Below are 18,365 nucleotides of genomic sequence, written 5' to 3'. Positions count from 1 at the left end.
ATTAAATTTACAAATTGTATAGTCCCTGAGTGGCATCAACTTGCGGGAGTGTGCCCAGAAAGCTGGCAGCATTACCATTTTGAATGGCAATTTTCAGTTGGCATACTTGTTTGGATATTAAACCCAGTTTTACAAAGCAAAGCTTATGCATTACATCAAAATTACTTCGTAAACTGGATGACGAATGAAGTCAAGTTCTTTTGAAGAATTGGTTGCATAACCTAAAGCCTTCCTCGATAAATGGTCTATTCAACACAAAAATATTTTTTCAATTCGAACCAGTAGTTCCTGAGATTAGCGCGTTCAAACAAACAAACTCTTCAGCTTTATAATATTAGTGTATATTATATAGATTATGTCCCCTGGATCCCCTGGTTGGAAGAAGAATGATCATGAGTGGTCAAGTTTATTCAATGTCTTACATGTGGATCATGTTGATGGTCGCATATCTCCCTCGTGGCAGCACACAGTGAGCGCAGCTCCGCCATCATAGCGTCGCGTGTCTTCGCATCTTTGGTGGACGCCAGGGTTTTCGTGTCTGGAACATACATACATATAATCACGTCTGTATCCCTTGCGATGCAGTTTTAAAAATACTGATTGGTCACGTTAAAAGACTACTTGTCCACGTTCAACCGTTTGGCTTAGTGATAGAATTGAGATTCAAATAGTGACAGGTTGCTAGCTTGTCGCCTAAAAGAGTAATTCCAATTGTGTCTGGAAATCATATTTTGTTGGCGATCACGTTCTTCTGTTAGTAGAGATCAGTATGACACCCTCCTACTGTTATTCAAAAAATTTATACAAATCAGGAAAGAAAAAGTACTTTATCCCAATTCCAACTAAGTAGTATAAATGCGAAAGTAAGTTTATTTGTTTGTTTGTTGTCACTACATGCGTTATCTACAGAACAAGTATTTTGAAAATTTTGCGAAGGTATATATATAGATATATATAAAATTAAGAGTCAGGAGAAGGACTTTTTGTCCCGATCAAATCTGTAGTTCCCGTGGGATTTGTGTATTCTTTTGTAGGTGGCGTTAAATTCGCGCGGGTCAAGCAGCTAGTAAAAGCCAATAACTATTAAAAATTATTTTGAGTTCTTAAGAAATAAAAAATGACCCAAAAATACCAAAAATAAGAATACATACATATATAGTCACGTCTGTGTTCCTTGCGGGGTAGACAGAGCCAACAGTCTGAAAAGACTGATAGGTCGTTCAGCTGTTTGTCTTGATGATACAATTGAGATTCAAATAGTGACAGGTCGCTAGCCCATCGCCTAAAAGAAGAATCCCAGGTTTATCAGCCCACCCCTTAGTCGCCTTTCACGACATCCATGGGAAAGAGATGGAGTGGTATTATTCTTTATTTTTATTAGTGCCGGGAACCACACGGCACATAAAAATAATATCTCACCAATGACGACAAGCGGCATTAACTCCGTGATAGTTGTCATAGCCTCATTAGCTGCTAGGTAATCAACATCATCTGGATCTAGAAAAGACGTACACATATGTGGCATATTACAAACATACATATAATCACGTCTATATCTCTCGCGGGGTACACGGAGCCTACAGTCTTGAAAAGACTGATAGGCTACATTCAGCTCTTAGCCTTAATGATAGAGTTGAGATTCAAATAGCGACAGATTGCTAACCCATCGCCTAAAAAAGAATCCCAAGTTTGTAAGCCTCTTAGTCGCCTTTTATGACATCCATGGGAAAGAGGTGGAGTGGTCCTATTCTTTTTTTTGCATTGTTGCCGGGAACCACACGGCACTATTTTCTTCTTCTTACATTTAAGAGCTAACTTTTGTCGATAGCGTAAAGTGGAGCGTAAGTTCCCAATATTAACTCCATTTTAATTTTAAAATAATTTATAATTTTATATGTAAATTATTTTAAAACACCCTAAAAATACATGTCATCAAAGATAAGGCGTTACCTGCAGTGGCAGCTGTGAGGGCAGCTATAGCGGAACTGAGCTTGCTCATAGCATCGCTTAGCTGTTGTTGGCGAGCCAGCACTATCTTGCCTTTAGGCAGACTTTCATGGAAAGGCTAAAGAAGGAAACATGAATTATTCCCTAATTTTACATACATACATACATAAAATCACGCCTCTTTCCCGGAGGGATAGGCAGAGACTACCTCTTTCCACTTGCCACGATCTCTGCATACTTCCTTTCAGGTAAAAAATAGCAAAATGTAAGAATTGCTCTATTCTTCTCTACTCTTTCCCTATTCCAGATTGCAATTTGCCTACGAGATTGAATCATCATTAAGTAAATAAATAAATCTATACATACATATAATAAAACAGTAAAAATATTTTTTCTGTACATTTAGTATTTTTGACTGAAATGGATAGAGGGACACTTAAAATGAATAATAGAAAGCAAAATATATATATTTTTTTTATATTAATTATATATTTTTTGTCTGTCTGTCTGTATGTATGATCACGCTTAACTCCGAAAGTACTGAACCGATTTACTTAAAACTTTGACTAATTGCTTTGTTTTAACTCATAAAAACATTTAAAGCTTGTTTCGAATCGAAATTTACGCGGACGTATTCGCGGGCAACAATTAGTAATAAGTATGATAAAAAAATTGTCTTAAATAGTCTTGGGTCAGCCGGTAGAAATAAGCAGAACCTGTTTTCTGTGTACATAAATATGTAAATAAATAAATCATATATAAAAATTCTCGTGTCACAATGTCCGTTGCCGTACTCCGCCGCAACGGCTTGACCGATTCTAATGAAATTTTGTGACCACATTGAGTAAGTCTGAGAATCGGCCAACATCTATTTTTCATACCCCTTAGTGATAAGGGTTGTCCACACTTAACATTTTTTTAATTAGAAATTACTTAAAAATTGGCAAAACAACGTTTGCAGCTAGTAAATATATAAATGATAATGATAATAATTCTATCATTAAGCCAAACAGCTGAACGTGGCCTATCAGTCTTTTCAAGACTGTTGGCTCTGTCTACCCCGTAAGGGATAAAGACGTGATCATATGTATGTATGTATGTATGTAAATATATAAATAAATGTTTAAGTTAGCCTCGAAGTAAGTTCGAGACTTGTGTTACGATTACGATAAGTAAACATCCAAGAATCAAGCATATTAGAAAAAAATTCTCATCATGCCCTGGCCGGGATTCGAACTCGGGATCTCCGACGGCACAGACAAGCGCACTACCGCTGCGCCATAGAGGCCGTCATTCTTCTAATGATTTATCTCGATTATGTCCATTCTAGAACAGAACAGCTGTGTGGTTCCCGGCACCATAAGAAAAAAGAATAGGACCACTCCATCTCATTCCCATAGATGTCGTAAAAGGCGACTGAGGGACAGGCTTATAAACTTGGGATTCTTCTTTCAGGCGACAGGCTAGCAACCTGTCACTATTTGAATCTCAATTCTATCATTAAGCCAAATAGCTGAGCGTGGCCTATTAGTCTTTTTAAGACTGTTGGCTCTGTCAACCCCGCAAGGGATATAGACGTGATTATATGTATATAAGTATGTAGAACAGAACACGAGATTCGTCAAAGACCAATTCCTCTCTTGTTCTTCCTCCTGGCGTAAGTCCTAGTTTCACTTCTCTGGAGATGAGAACGGTGTGCGCCATTTATCCTGGATTAAATAAGGATTTAACATGAAGCCTTCTGACCTCTATAACGTTAATGATGTGTACACTGACCTTGTCTATTTCGTTCTCGATTTCAACCACCCGTCGTCTGGCATCGGCAGTAGACTTCTCCAGATTAAGACGATGTTGTTCTTCTTCTGCCGACCTTCCAGTTCCTTCTAGAAATACACCAGAATCTGTAAGTGTATTGTGACAGTTGTTGGCGTGTTAACAATTTGGCGGTAGAAGAACATTCTGCCCGCAGACGGAGCGGTCTAGTCTAGAACTAGCCGCCCGCTGGCTAGTTCCCACTAGTTCAATTGGTCAGTTCAATCGTTGAACTAGTTAGACTTTTTTTTCTCAGTAGTTCAACTTAGTACAATCCTCCCGAAAAGTTGAACTACTGAGACGAAAAAGTTTCTCAGTGGCTCGGTGACCGCGGATCATTGTAACACGATTCGAAACTTCCGAGATAAAATAAAGTACTTGTACGTTTAATACCTGTATTATTTATACATACATACATATAATCACGTCTATATCCCTTGCGGGGAAGACAGAGCCAATAGTCTTGAAAAGACTGATGGCCACGTTCAGCTGTTTGGCTTTAAGATAGAATTGAGATTCAAATAGTGACAGGTTGCTAGCCCATCGCCTAAAAGAAGAATCCCAAATTTATAAGCCGGGAACCACACGGCACTATTATTTAACGCAACGTAAAACTTTAATATCAGTTATAATATACTAAATGCATGCAAGTCTAAATATGGTATACATAAGACAGGAAATGTATCATATAGAAATTTCAAATGACCCAAATTGGAAACAGACTTGATCCCAAAAGAGCATCGATACTATACGCCAACACATATGTATGAAAATGCATCTTTTTTTGACAAATTAGAAAAAGGAGGAGATTGTAATAAATTTGTAATAAATTTGGAAAATCATCTAACACCCTCATAATTATCCAAAAATCTAGACCGTCACCAAATGGTTTTTTGTAAATGTTCTCATGGTTAGCACAAGGTCGATTTAAGAACTGATAAAAGTGGATACAGTTACCTTTAACACCAGGACAGGCCTTCCTCAACCTCGCCAACTCATCCTGTAACTCCTTATGTTCCTTACGGATGTGGTCTACCAGAGGGTTATCAATCTTAGAGCTGATGTCCAAGAGTTCAGAGGAAGAGGTGGACAGAAAGTCTGCTGCACGGATGAGGGCTGATTGGCTGGATGGGTTGTTGATGCTAGCGGCTGTGAGCTGAAAGTACATAAATATATATAATAAATAAATAATAATAAATATATATATACGGGACAAATTAAACAGATTGAGCTAGCCTCGAAGTAAGTTCGAGACTTGTGTTACGAGATACTATCTCAACGATACTATATTTTACAATAAATACGTAGATAGATAAACATCCAAGACCCAGACCAATCAGAGAAAGTTCGTTTCTCATCATGCCCTGACCGGGATTCGAACCCGGGACCTTCGGTGTCACAGATAATTCATATGCATATTCAGCTGAATGGCTTTATTGTGGAATTGAGATTAAAATAGTGACAGCTGGCTAGCACATCGCCTACTAGAGGTATTCCAAATATATAAGCCTATCCAATAGCAGCCTTTAACGACATCCATAGGAAAGATATGAAGTGGTTCTACTCTAAAGTGACGAAAACCACACGGCAGTGACAGTTGTTACCGAGCGAAGCATAAATGGAAGCTGATGAAACGCCATCTCCTATTTAAAGTGTAGTGGCATTACATCTATGAGAGTGAATTCCTGAGCAAAGTGAGTGACTACACGACATGTCAAGGGCAGTGCTTCGCTTCCTGAGTGAGCTGAGATGAAACAACTGAAACTGATCCATAATTCGGACCTTAAGACTAAATGCTATATACCCCAAAAAAGGAAATAATAATTCAATGAACCAAGAGACATGCATCCTCGACGAACGACGAAAAACGAAGACGATCCTCGAAAATTGAGAAGTTTTTAAGTTATTATGACGTGATTCTGCTCGATAAAGGTACGTTCGTGTTTCTTTTTATGTCGATTTCTTCATTTTCTTTTTTGTAAGGACTTGCGAGTTGCTATTGAAGTCGTGCTCCATGGGGATTCTTTACTTTATTTGAGTACAAGTAAAGTCTTCGCTTCACCAGCAGCGGTATACTCCTCGGGCATCAACCACTTCTCCAGCTGCTCCATCAAAGCCCTCCTCTGCTAACTGAATTGACTTCCTATCTATCTTTCTTTTTAATGAAACCGTCAGGAAATACGCCGTGTGGTTCCCGGCACGAATAGAAAAAGAATAGAACCACTCCATCCCTTTTCCATGGAAAAGAGGAGTAAGGGATAGGTTTTTAGACGTAGACGTAGACGTCCCTCGAAGGATATAGACGTGACTGTATGTATGTATGTGTCAGGAAATATGCAGTCGACACACTTATACGATCTCTGAATATCTCTTCTTCCCATAACCTGAGCAACCTTCCTACAATATTTTACATAATGCACATTACCTGAGCGCAGGTGAGTAAAGTCTTCGCGCCATCAGCAGTGGTAGCTCCTTGAGCATCCAGGACATTACCAACTGCAGCATCAGCCTCTTCTGCTAGTTGGTACACGGTGGATAACATTTGAGAAGCTTTGGTGCAAGCCGCTGTTGCTATATCTAATATCTGTAAATGTATTTATTTGTCGGTCATGTGGAGAGGATGAATGAAAACAGGTTGACTAAGCAGATATACATGGAGAGTGTGAAGGGAAAGGTCGGGGTGGGAAGACCTAGACGAACATATCTTGATCAAATTAAGGACGTCCTGGTAAAGTGTCAGGTCAAAAGTACCCGAAACCGCCGAGCTTGCATGAAGAGAGTTATGAATGTGGATGAAGCAAAGGAAGTATGCAGGGATCGTGGCAAGTGGAAAGAGGTAGTCTCTGCCTACCCCTCCGGGAAAGAGGCGTGATTTTATGTATGCATGTATGTATGTATGTATGTATGTATTTATTAGGCTACTCGTAACAATTCGAGACAGCTAACCATGGTGAATTTCAAGGAATCATACAGGAACCATAAATAAATATATATCTACGGGAAAATTACACTGATTGAGTTAGCCTCGAAGTAAGTTCGAGACTTTGTTACGAGATACTAACTCAACGATACGATAATAAATACTTATATAGATAAACATCCAAGACCCAGGCCAATCAGAAAAAGTTGTTTTCTCATCATGCCCTGGCCGGGATTCGAACCCGGGACCTCCGGTGTCACAGACAAGCGTACCACCGCTGCGCCACAAAGGCCGTCACAATACGTCGAGGATAATATATTAAGTAGGTATATTTGAGAAAGTATATTTGAGAAGAGATATCAACATAGAGAAAGCCGGAGTATGCCTTTGACCATGGATCCTGGACTGGATGAGTCAGGTTTTACCCGAAACAACTCCCATCTGACCTCCGCAACCTTTGCAGAGAAACCTTACCCGTATTGGATCGATCATGGCTACACATCGCGTTGCCTGAATGTGCAGATTTCCTCGCGATGTTTTCCCTCGCCGTAAGAGCATCGGTTAGTATTCAAACTAATGTACATAACTTCGAAAATAGTCATTGATACTAGGCCGAGGTGGGATTTGACCATGTGCCTTTCTGCGCATCAGGAATTTTTAAACGGCCACCTTACAGATTCGAACACGGACTCTCTCAATTCATCAATGTCTATTTTATCTATATTATTTGTATTATCTATATTATTATCTATATACTGGAAGAACTTAAAATACCTGTTGCTCTTTCTCAGCAGAAACCGCTGGTTTGAACGTGAAGTACAATTTGCTAGCTGTGATGGCAAGGTCACCAGCTGTGTCGTTCAATTCCTGAAATAAATCATTATGGTCAATAAATCATTGAATACTAACCGATGTTCTTACGGTAAGAAGACCTGTGCAATTGAGCTATGATCCAACGTGGTTAAAATTTCAAATTAATAGGTTCACTAATCTACGAGAAAGACAACAATCAAAATGCTAAATCAAAATGCATGGCGCACTGGAAATAAGGTGAGGTGATCACTTCATCAAGATTATTGTGTCCGCACCGCAAGGGATATAGACTCTTAAATATTTGGCTAATTATAAATTTCATTCTCATTTGCCGTGTGGTTCCCGGCACTGATAGAAAAAATAATACGATCACTCCATCTCTTGCCCACGGATGTCGTAAAAAGCTGCTAAGGGATAGGCTTATCTCTATACTTAGGATTCCTCTTTTAGGCGATGAGCTAGCAACCTGTCAATATTCAAATCTCAATTCTATCATTAAGCCAAAGCTGAACGTGACCTATCAGTATTTTCAAGACTTTTTGACCCTGTCATGTAAAAATCTCATTTCCTACCGCAAATAAAAATACTAACTGTCATATTATTGGAGCATGCTCCAGCGCATATCCCGCGGGTTGACTCGCAAAGTATCCTCACATCTTCCAACAAGGTTCTCCTTGTGACTTCGTCTTTACTGGCGGCCAGAGATTTGGTGTCTGTTAAAAAAAGTTTGGATTGATTTTTATAATCAAAAGAAAAAAAGAATGGGACCACTCCATCTCTTTCCCATGGATGTCGTAAAAGGCGACTAAGGGATAGGCTTACATACTTGGGATTCTTTTTTAGGCGATGGGCTAGCAACCTGTCACTATTTGAATCTCAATTCTATCTTAAAGCCAAATAGCTGAACGTGGCCTATCAGTCATTACAAGACTGTTGGCTCTATCTACCCCGCAAGGGATATAGACGTGATTATATGTATGTATGTATTTTTTTAATACTTGCTGTTTTATGTGCCCAGTTGTTCCTACAGGTTCAAATCCCACGTCAACCATGTACCAATACAGTAGTACATTAGTTTAAATACTAACAGCTGCTCTAACGCTACACATTCAGGCAACTAGATGTGTAACCATACATACATACATAAAATCACGCCTCTTTCCCGGAGGGGTAGGCAGAGACTACCTCTTTCCACTTCCCACGATCCCTGCATACTTCCTTTGCTTCATTCACATTCATAACTCTCTTCATGCCAGCTCGGCGGTTTCGGGTACTTTTGACCTGACCCTTTGTGTAACCATGATCGATCCAATACGGGTTAGGTTCCCCTGCAAAGGTTGCGGAGGTCAGACGGGAGTCGCTTCGTGTAAAAACCTGACTCACCCAATCCAGGATCCGTGGTCAAAGGCATACCCCGGGCTCTTCTCCAGAGTGTTGAGGATTCAACCGGGACTAAAACCAGAAGAAGGAGTTGACATAAGTTGGTTTTATTTAGCACAATATCATTAAAATACAATATGCCATTTTGACTCAAAGAGAAGGTATGTAAGACTTAAAATTACTAAGTTACCTCTTAAAATTCCTGTCATCGAATCATTAACAGTTACCAAAGCTGCGTCGGCTGCTGCGTAATCTGAGTTGTCGCGATCTGAAATAGGATTCCAGAATTACATTGTGCCGTGTGGTTCCCGGCACCAATACAAAAAAAGAATAGGACCAATCCATCTCTTTCCCATGAATGTCGTTAAAGGCGACTAAGGTAAAAGCAAACTAGGGAGTCTTCTTTTAGGCGAAGCGCTAGCAACCTGTCACTATTCGAATCTTAATTATATCATTAAGCCAAGCTGAACGTGGCCTGCCACTGTTTTCAAGACTGTTGGCTCTGTCTAACTCACAAGTGATATAGACGTGACCATATGTATGTATGTAACATACCAGTGACAGCGAGCAGCAAGGCAGCGACACCAGCATTGTATTCTTCTATTCTTTTCGCCAGATTCTTCTCCAGCATGGCCACGATCACCGGGTTGTGGTCCAGTTTGCTGATGGTTGAAGACTGGAATACAAATAGAATAGAATAGATTTATTTTCAAAATTGGATACAAGGTATCACTTATTGACGTCACATCACTTAAATCTAATTAAAACTACTACCGCTTCCAAAGCGCATGTGTAGAAGAAGCGGCGGAACAAACTACACTGCAGCATTTTCATCGAATGTCAATATACAAATATAGATCTCTTTAATCTTAATCATGGACGAATGCACATTGTCTACAATGTACATACATACATAAAACAATACATACATACATAAAATCACGCCTCTTTCCCGGAGGGGTACGCAGAGAATACCTATTTCCACTTGCCACGATCTCTGCATACTTCCTTCGTTTCATCCACATTCATAACTCTCTTCAGGTTATAACTTTCTTTTACAAATTTTATTATGATTGGAAACCGTCCACTTAGTGTCCTTAAATTTTTATATAGTGTACAAATCTTATTTTAATGTTCCACCATTATAGGTATATACTATCACCCACGACTCCACCAGCGTGTATAATTATGTTCATATCATATATATACAAAATTTCAAAGAGATGAACAAACAAACACACTTTCATATTTATACGATTAGTAAGTTTTTTATTTGATATGCCGCTTATTATAAAACTTACATAAATTAAGAAATTAAAGATGGAAGAGAAGAATATATGGAAGAAATAAACAAGATAAGTGAAGAAGGTAAAACTGTTATAGAAAGTGAAGAATGTAAAATGTTGAAGAAAGAAAAGAAGTTAAAAGTATTACAGAAAGAGAAGAATGTAAAAATATTAAAAAAAAATCAAGAATGTAATAAAGTGAAAAATGTAAAATTGTTACAAAAAATGAAGGAGGTAAAAATATTAAAGAAAGTGGAAATTGTAAAAGAAAGTGAACAAAGGGAAAAACGATCTATTATCAAACCTTATACATTTCTTTCTCAGCCTCTTCCAAGTCTTTTCCGGTTTCTGCGAGACGCATGATGAATTTCAGTCTTTGTGGATCCTTTGCTAAGTCTGGATCAGAATTCACGCGATCGTCATTACCTAAAAATTTAGGAGATTAAGATTCCTCTATTCGGTCGATAGCACAACAATCAGTCACTTTCTGAAGTAAGGTTGGCGTTAAAAGTAGTGTAACCTTTCGTAACAGAAAACTTTAGTATGATTTATTCCAGTTACTAACCGCTGGTTTCCAGCAAATTTCTGTGTTGCCAAAATTTCCGCATCGTGTCGTTCCTGGCACCAATAAAAAAAAAGAATAGGACCACTCCTTCTCTTTCCCATGGATGTCGTGTAAGGCGACTAAGGGATAGGCTTCAAAACTTGGAATTCTTCTTTTAGGCGATGGGCTAGCAACTTGTCACTATTTGAATCTCAATTCTATCTACCAAAAAGCTAAACGTATCAGCCTTTTCAAGATTGTTGGCTCTGTCTACCCCGTAAGGGATATAGAGATGACTATATGTATGTATGTTATCTCCTTTCATGAATATCAAAGAAAATTAAGGATTACTAAGAAAAACAAACAGCCGAACATATCTCCGAAAATCTTTTAAAGTCATGCTTTTGGATTAAACGTGCTCATGTCGAGAGAAGTGACAACGCTACCACGACCAGGCAAGTGGTTCTAATACATTACCATAAAAATTTTTCAATGCGTCCAAAGCTTTAGCTAGTTCCAAGCTCAGTTGCTTCATATCATCACCATGATGTCTCATATCTGGACCGTCAACAGCTGGTTTAGAGGCAATCAAGAGTTTCTGAACAGCCGAAGCCAGGGTTTCAGCCGATGCCGTCAATGCGCTTTGGCAATGAGGCTCGTGGATGCAGGAGGAAGTTAGCTGGAAGAATATTTGTTTTTGTAAAATTATACAAACATACATACATAGAATCACGCCACTTTCCTGGAGGGGTAGGCAGAGACCTACCTCTTTCCACTTGCCACGATCTCTGCATACTTCCTTCGCTTCATCTACATTCATAACTCTCTTCATGCAAGCTCGGCGGTTTCGGGTACTCTTGACCTGACCCTTTACCAGGACGTCCTTAATTTGATCAAGATACGTTCGTCTAGGTCTTCCCACTCAAACCTTTCCCTCCACACTCTCCTTGTATATCTGCTTAGTCAACCTGTTTTCACTCATCCTCTCCACATGACCGAACCATCTCAACATACCCTTTTCTATTCCTGTAACTACATCTTCTTTCACATCAAAACATTCCCTTATCACGCTGTTCCTTATCCGGTCACTCAATTTCACACCCATCATACTCCTTAACGCTCTCATTTCCACTGCATTTATTCTGCTTTCGTGCTTCTTTTGCCATACCCAACTTTCACTCCCATACATTAATGTCGGGACCAAAACGCCCCTATGCACAGCCAGCCGAGCCATGCTAGCGGATATGTTACAATGTAAAATGTATATAATTTCACTTTTAATAATGTCATGGATTAATACGTAATGTATGAACCACATACTAAAAATATGAGTTCAGTGAGTTATTTCAGAAAGTGCAGTTTTAATTTCTATCAAAACAAGTTCCGACAGAGATCATCAACATACATACATACATACATATAATCACGTCTATATCCCTTGCGGGGTAGACAGAGCCAACAGTCTAGCAAAGTCTGATGGGCCACGTTCAGCTATTTGGCTTAAAGATAAAATTGAGATTCAAATAGTGACAGGTTGCTTGCCCATCACCTAAAAGAAGAATCCCAAGTCTATAAGCCTTTCCCTTAGTCGCCATTTACGACATTCATGGGGACGAGATGGAGTGGTCCTATTCTTTTTATTATTGGTGCCGGGAACCACACGGCACACTTAATTTGTCTGACTATAAGTCATTATCATCTTAATCTATCATTTTTTCAAAGGCTTAGGCTAAAGACATGATTATACAGGGTGACTTTTAATTCACCTGCATAAATTAAACTGTTAAGTGTACTCATCTAAAGGATATTTAATAACGTTAAAAGAAAAATATCGGTTCATATTTCAGAAAGTACTAAAAAAAATAAAAGTATCAAAATCCACGATCCTAAATACGTCATTTCACCCCGGCCGGCGGAAAAGCGACGCGTAAGATTCAGAGGTCAACGACACAATTCATTCAGCTGAGCGATCTCGACAACTCTGTGGGTACTTTACTTGATGTTGATACTAGAAAAATAATTTATTTTTCAGACATTTATTTTTTAGTTTTGTTTTAATTTCTTTTTGTAGTATTGGTCTTTAATAAAGCGTGTGAAGAAGTTTTTAAGGGTTTTTTAAATGTGAAAATGGTGACGTTTAATTTAAATAAAAATAGGCTCAAACGGCTCAGAAGCATGGGTATAGTCTATGTTTAGAAGGATGCAGTTGTTTTAAATGTCACCCTGTATGTATGTATGTTCTCTGATGTCATTGATCTTACCATAGCACAAGACAGCAGATCACTGGCTGCCCCAGCACACTGCACACCAGCTTCGTCCAGGTGTTCAGCTTGAGGACTCGGCACCAAGCTGGTCAACTCATTAGCTTTGGTCAGCAGCAGAGATGTCTTCTCTACCACTTTTTTAGCTAAGTCGACGATCTAAAAATCATACATACATACATACGGTCACGTCTATATTCCATGTGGGGTAGACAGAGCCAACAGTCTTGAATACAGATGGGCCACGTTCAGCTATTTGGCTTAGTGATAGAATTGAGATTCAAATAGTGACAGGTTGTTAGCCCATCGCGTAAAAAAAGAATCCCGAGTTTGTAAGCCTATCCCTTAGTTGGCGTTTACGACATCCATAGGAAAGAGAAAAAATAAAAATCAGACAATATACAAAATATTTCCACCACGAACAAAAAATAAATTAAACCAAATAGCTGATGGTGGTAGCGTGGCCTATCAATCTTTTAGAGACTGTCGGCGCCGTCTACCCCGCAAGGGATATATGTATGTCTGTATGTTCTATAAAATCTGGAACACACAATGGCTTACCCTGCTGTCGTGGTCGTCTCTCCGACCGCGGCCGAACATGAAAATCAGTTTATCAGCTACTGGACCATAAGCGTTGGTCACATCAAGCAATTTCTAGGGAAACAACAGAAATAAAATATCTATATATACAACTAGCTGTCTCGGCAAACGTTGTTTTGCCATATAAGTAATTTCTAGTTAAAAAAAAATTGTTAAGGGTGGACAACCCTTAACACTTAGGGGTATGAAAAATAGATGTTAACCGATTCTCAGACGTACTGAATATGCATGCAAAATTTGGTTAAAATCGGTAAAGCCGTTTCGGAGGAGTACAGAGACAAACATTGTGACACGAGAATTTTATATATAAGAAGATATTGCTTTTTTAAGGATTCCGTAGCTAAAAGGTAAAAGCTTATTACTACTATTCCGCTTTTAGTCTGCCTCTCCGTCCATTATACATACATACATACATATAATCACGTCTATATCCCTTGCGGGTTAGACAGAGCCACCAGTCTTAAAAAGACTGATAGGCCACGTCCACTATACAAATTGTTTTTTTATGATTCCGTAGCTAAAAGGTAAAAGTGTATTACTAAGCCTCCGCTGTTAGTCTGTCTCTCCGTCTGTCCGTCGCCTGGATGTATCTCATAAACCGTGATAGCTGGAAAGCTATAATTTTCACAAATTATGTGATTATGTGAGTGCCGTGTGGTTCCCGGCACCAATAAAAAAAAAGAATAGGACCACTCCATCTCGTTCCCATGGATGTCGTAAAAGGCGACTAAGGGATAGGCTTATAAACTTGGGATTATTCTTTTAGGTGATGGGCTAGTAACCTGTCACTATTTGAATCTCAATTCTATCATTAAGCTAAATAGCTGAACGTGGCCTATCAGTCTTTTCGAGACTGTTGGCTCTGTCTACCCCGTAAGGGATAAAGACGTGATCATATGTATGTAGGTATGTAATTATGTGATGATGGTACGGAACCCTGAGTGCGCGAGCCCGACTCACACTTGACCGGTATTTTTTATTGATCCAATATTTTTTAAATATCAATAACTTTAAGAGCTTCTTAAGCGAGTAGATAAGTTTTTATGTTCGAATCATAATTTGACCATGGAAGACATGCAGTGGTAAAAAAAATAGAGCATAAATGTACCTATTTTTGTTGCTTTCTCGACTGTACATTTCTCGTAGAATAGAATAGAATAGATTTATTTTCAAAATTGGATAAAAGGTATCACCCATTGACGACACATCACTTAAATCTACATACATACATAAAATCACACCTCTTTCCCGGAGGGGTAGGCAGAGACTACCTGATCAAATTAAAGACGTCCTGGTAAAGAGTGAGGTCAAGAGTACCCGAAACCGCCGAGCTTGCATGAAGAGAGTTATGAATATGGATGTAGCGAAAGAAGTAAGCAGGGTATCGCGGCAAGTGGAAAGAGGTAGTCTCTGCCTACCCCTCCCGGAAAGAGGCGTGATTTTATGTATGTATGTATTTACCTGATGATCCGTGCATCCGGTAAGGGAACAGACGAGCCTGGTGACGTCACACAGTTTGTTGACGTCATCAATCAGTTCCTGCTTCGAGGAGGCTTCTCTCATGCTGGCCAGGGCCTGGGTGTCTGCCAACCAAGTTTAGACATGCTTACAATGGAACATACATACATATAGTCACGTCTATGTGCCGTGTGGTTCACGATACCAATACAAAAAGAATAGAACCACCCCATCTTTTTCCCATGGATGTCGTAAAAGGCGACTAAGGGATAGACTTACAAACTTGGGATTCTTTTTTTGGCGATTTGCTAGCAACCTGTCACTATTTGAATCTCAATTCTAATATTAAGCCAAATAGCTGAACGTGGCCAATCAGTCTTTTCAAGACTGTTGACTCTGTCTACCCCGCAAGGGATACAGACGTGACCATATGTATGTAGTCACGTCTGTACACATTGATAAGTATTCAAACTAATGTACATAACTTCGAAAATAGTCATTGATATGGCCGAGGTGGGATTCGAACCTGTGCCTTTATGCGCAACAGCGTTTTGACCAAGCACCTTACCGAATCGACCACTGACGCTCATTTGCGATGTAGGTACCATACCTTGCGCTAATTCTGTGATCAACTCTTTGATGGTATTCATTGAAGTGACGGCCGCGGCGTAGTCCACATTTTCGGGGTCTGCAAATTAAATAGAAAGAATAGGACCACTCCATCTCTTTCCCATGGATGTCGTAAAAGGCGACTAAGGGATAGACTTATAAACTTGGGATTCTTTTTTAGGCGATGGGCTAGCAACCTGTCACTATTTGAATCTCAATTCTATCATTAAGCCAAATAGCTGAACGTGGCCATTCAGTCTATTCGAGACTGTTGGCTCTGTCTACCCCGCAAGGGATATAGACGTGACCATATGTATGTATGTATGCAAATTAAAAAACACATACATACATTAGGGGTAGGGGTTACGGGTTACGAAGGGGTAGGCAGAGACCACATCTTTCCACTTGCCACGATCCCTGCATACTTCTTCGCTTTATTCATAACTCTCTTCATGCAAGCTCGTCGGTTTCGGGTACTCTTGACCTGACCTTTTGCTAGAACGTCTCCGATTTGATCAAGGTACGTTCGTCTAGGCCTTCCCACTCCAACAGTCCCTTCACACTTCCTTTGTATATTTGCTTAGTCAACCTGCATTCAATCATCCTTTCGACATGACCAAAACCATTTAAGCATTCCCTTTTCTATTCCTGTCACTATATCTCCAAGAAAAAAAACATACAAAAATAAAATAAATTTGGTCATTTGCCGGCCTCTGTGGTGCAACGGCAGTGCACTTGTCTGCGATAAAGTAGGTCCCGGGTTCGAATCCTGGTCAGGGCATGATGGGAAACGAACTATCTCTGATTGGCCTGGGTCTTGGATTATTTATATATATAAGTCTTCATCCTCCTGGCTTTTAGTCCTGGTTGCATCCTCACCTCTCTGGAGAGAAGCCCGGAGTGCATACTCCTTTGACCTTGACTTACTACTTTGACCATGGATCCTGGATTGACTGAGTGAGATTTTTACACGAAGCGACTCCCGTCTGACCTCCACAACCTTTGCAGGTAAACCTAACCCATATCATAACTTCAATATATTTATCTATATAAGTACCGTACTTATTTTTTATTAAAATAAGGAGTCCGTGTGGTTCTCAGCATCAAATACAAAAAAGGAATAGGACCACTCCATCTCTTTCCCATGGATGTCGTAAAAGGCGACTAAGGGATAGGCTTACAACTTGGGATACGTTTTTACACGATGGGCTAGCAATCTGTCACTATTTGAATCTCAATTCTATCATTAAGCCAAATAGCTGAACGTGGCCATTCAGTCTTTTCAAGACTGTTGGCTCTGTCTTCCCCGCAAGGGATATAGACGTGACCATATGTATGTATGTAAAATGAGGATATGAAGCTATACTGTACCGGCATGAGCAGTAAGAAACAGCGCGACCGCTCCATTCAGTTTCCTCATCATGTCGCGAGCTGCCCGCTCCAAGTCCTCACCCTCTGATGATGTTAGCTCTGGACCCTTGTAAACCTGGTTAAAGAAAAGATTTTTACCAGGTTTCACCACAATCTACCTGGTGGTAAGCAAGATGAGGCCTAAGGTGGTGCATGCAAGCTCAAATAATGCATCCATCCTCAGTTCGGTCCAAAGGTGCGACTGGCAGACAATGCCTTGTGGCATTAAGTCCACCTACATACATACATATGGTCACGTCTATATCCCTGGCGGGGTAGACAGAGCCAACAGTCTTGAAAATACCGATCGGCCACGTTCAGCTGTTTGGCTTGATGATAGAATTGAGATCCAAATAGTGACAGGTTGCTAGCCCATCGCCTAAAAGAGAATCCCTTAGTCGCCTTTTACGACATCCATGGGAGAGAGATGGAGTAGTAATATGCACTAAGTCCAGCTGTTCCACATTTTACGTGCATAAAGTTTAAATAAATAATGCCTATTCACTCTTGCCTTGAAAATCCCCAAGTTATATGTTTCGGAGAAGAGAGATGATGGGAGGGAATTTCAAATAAGAGGCGTTTGCTTGGTGAAAGATTTGAATAGTATTTAGTCTTGTCTTTGGGTATTTTATCAATTCAAAAGCTAATATGCCTATTCAACATGGGTATCCAACGTCCGATTTCAGAGTTGAACCGCCTGGGATTATGTGAATTATAAATATGGATAGTGTGCTTTGTGTGTGTTTGACAAACACTTAAAAACACTTTCACGTTAAAACCACTCAGTCAGAATGTCGCAAATTATCTCCATTAAATTTTAGAGTAATGAAAGCTCATACATTGAAATAACATCAAAACGTTTATCCTTGTAAATTTTTATCATTTTCTTTGTTCACGCGGACGAAATTACCGGTAACTAGGGCCCAATAAGTTGCTTTTAAGAAAATTAAAAATAAAATTATACCACCTACCTGATTCATGATAGCGATGGCTTCGTCAACCGCATTGCAAGCGCCCGCTGACGCTGCTATGAAAGATGCTCTTCGAAGGTTGGCATCCATTTTCTCATCTTCAATGAAACTCTGTCGTGACATCTAAAATCATTATCATAAAAAAAAAATTAAAGGAGAATTGAATTGGTGCCGTGTGGTTCCCGGCACCAACAGAAAAAAGAATAGGACCACTCCATCTCTCTCCCATGGATGTCGTAAAAGGCGACTAAGGGGTAGGCTTATAAACTTGGGATTCTTTTTTTAGGTGATGGGCTAGCAACCTGTCACTATTTGAACCTAAATTCTATCATTAACCCAAATAGCTGAACGTGG

The 18,365-nt window shown here is 39.6% G+C and overlaps 1 protein-coding gene across 2 annotated transcripts in view; it reads right to left on the bottom strand.

The window, feature by feature from the left end:
• Window positions 1-18,365, bottom strand: part of LOC106136531 (talin-1) — a 76,672-nt gene that overhangs the window by 36,161 nt on the left and 22,146 nt on the right. The window contains exons 17-34 of one of the 2 annotated variants that reach the window (XM_060951568.1): window positions 18,012-18,134; window positions 17,002-17,116; window positions 15,632-15,709; window positions 15,025-15,146; window positions 13,525-13,617; window positions 12,964-13,122; window positions 11,180-11,381; window positions 10,463-10,584; window positions 9,428-9,548; window positions 9,063-9,140; window positions 8,084-8,205; window positions 7,454-7,546; window positions 6,185-6,343; window positions 4,717-4,915; window positions 3,724-3,848; window positions 1,951-2,065; window positions 1,420-1,497; window positions 423-538 (exon numbers count right to left, since the gene is read on the bottom strand). In XM_060951568.1, the coding sequence (XP_060807551.1) occupies window positions 423-538; window positions 1,420-1,497; window positions 1,951-2,065; window positions 3,724-3,848; window positions 4,717-4,915; window positions 6,185-6,343; window positions 7,454-7,546; window positions 8,084-8,205; window positions 9,063-9,140; window positions 9,428-9,548; window positions 10,463-10,584; window positions 11,180-11,381; window positions 12,964-13,122; window positions 13,525-13,617; window positions 15,025-15,146; window positions 15,632-15,709; window positions 17,002-17,116; window positions 18,012-18,134 (2,220 nt within the window). The remainder of the gene's footprint in view (window positions 1-422; window positions 539-1,419; window positions 1,498-1,950; window positions 2,066-3,723; window positions 3,849-4,716; window positions 4,916-6,184; window positions 6,344-7,453; window positions 7,547-8,083; window positions 8,206-9,062; window positions 9,141-9,427; window positions 9,549-10,462; window positions 10,585-11,179; window positions 11,382-12,963; window positions 13,123-13,524; window positions 13,618-15,024; window positions 15,147-15,631; window positions 15,710-17,001; window positions 17,117-18,011; window positions 18,135-18,365) is intronic. The other variant, XM_060951569.1, reaches the window with a different exon arrangement.

Source organism: Amyelois transitella, chromosome 25 (genome assembly GCF_032362555.1).
Source record: "Amyelois transitella isolate CPQ chromosome 25, ilAmyTran1.1, whole genome shotgun sequence".
Taxonomy (NCBI): domain Eukaryota; kingdom Metazoa; phylum Arthropoda; class Insecta; order Lepidoptera; family Pyralidae; genus Amyelois; species Amyelois transitella.
Note: the sequence above shows the minus strand (reverse complement) of the source record. Positions and strands in the feature narration are given on the sequence as shown.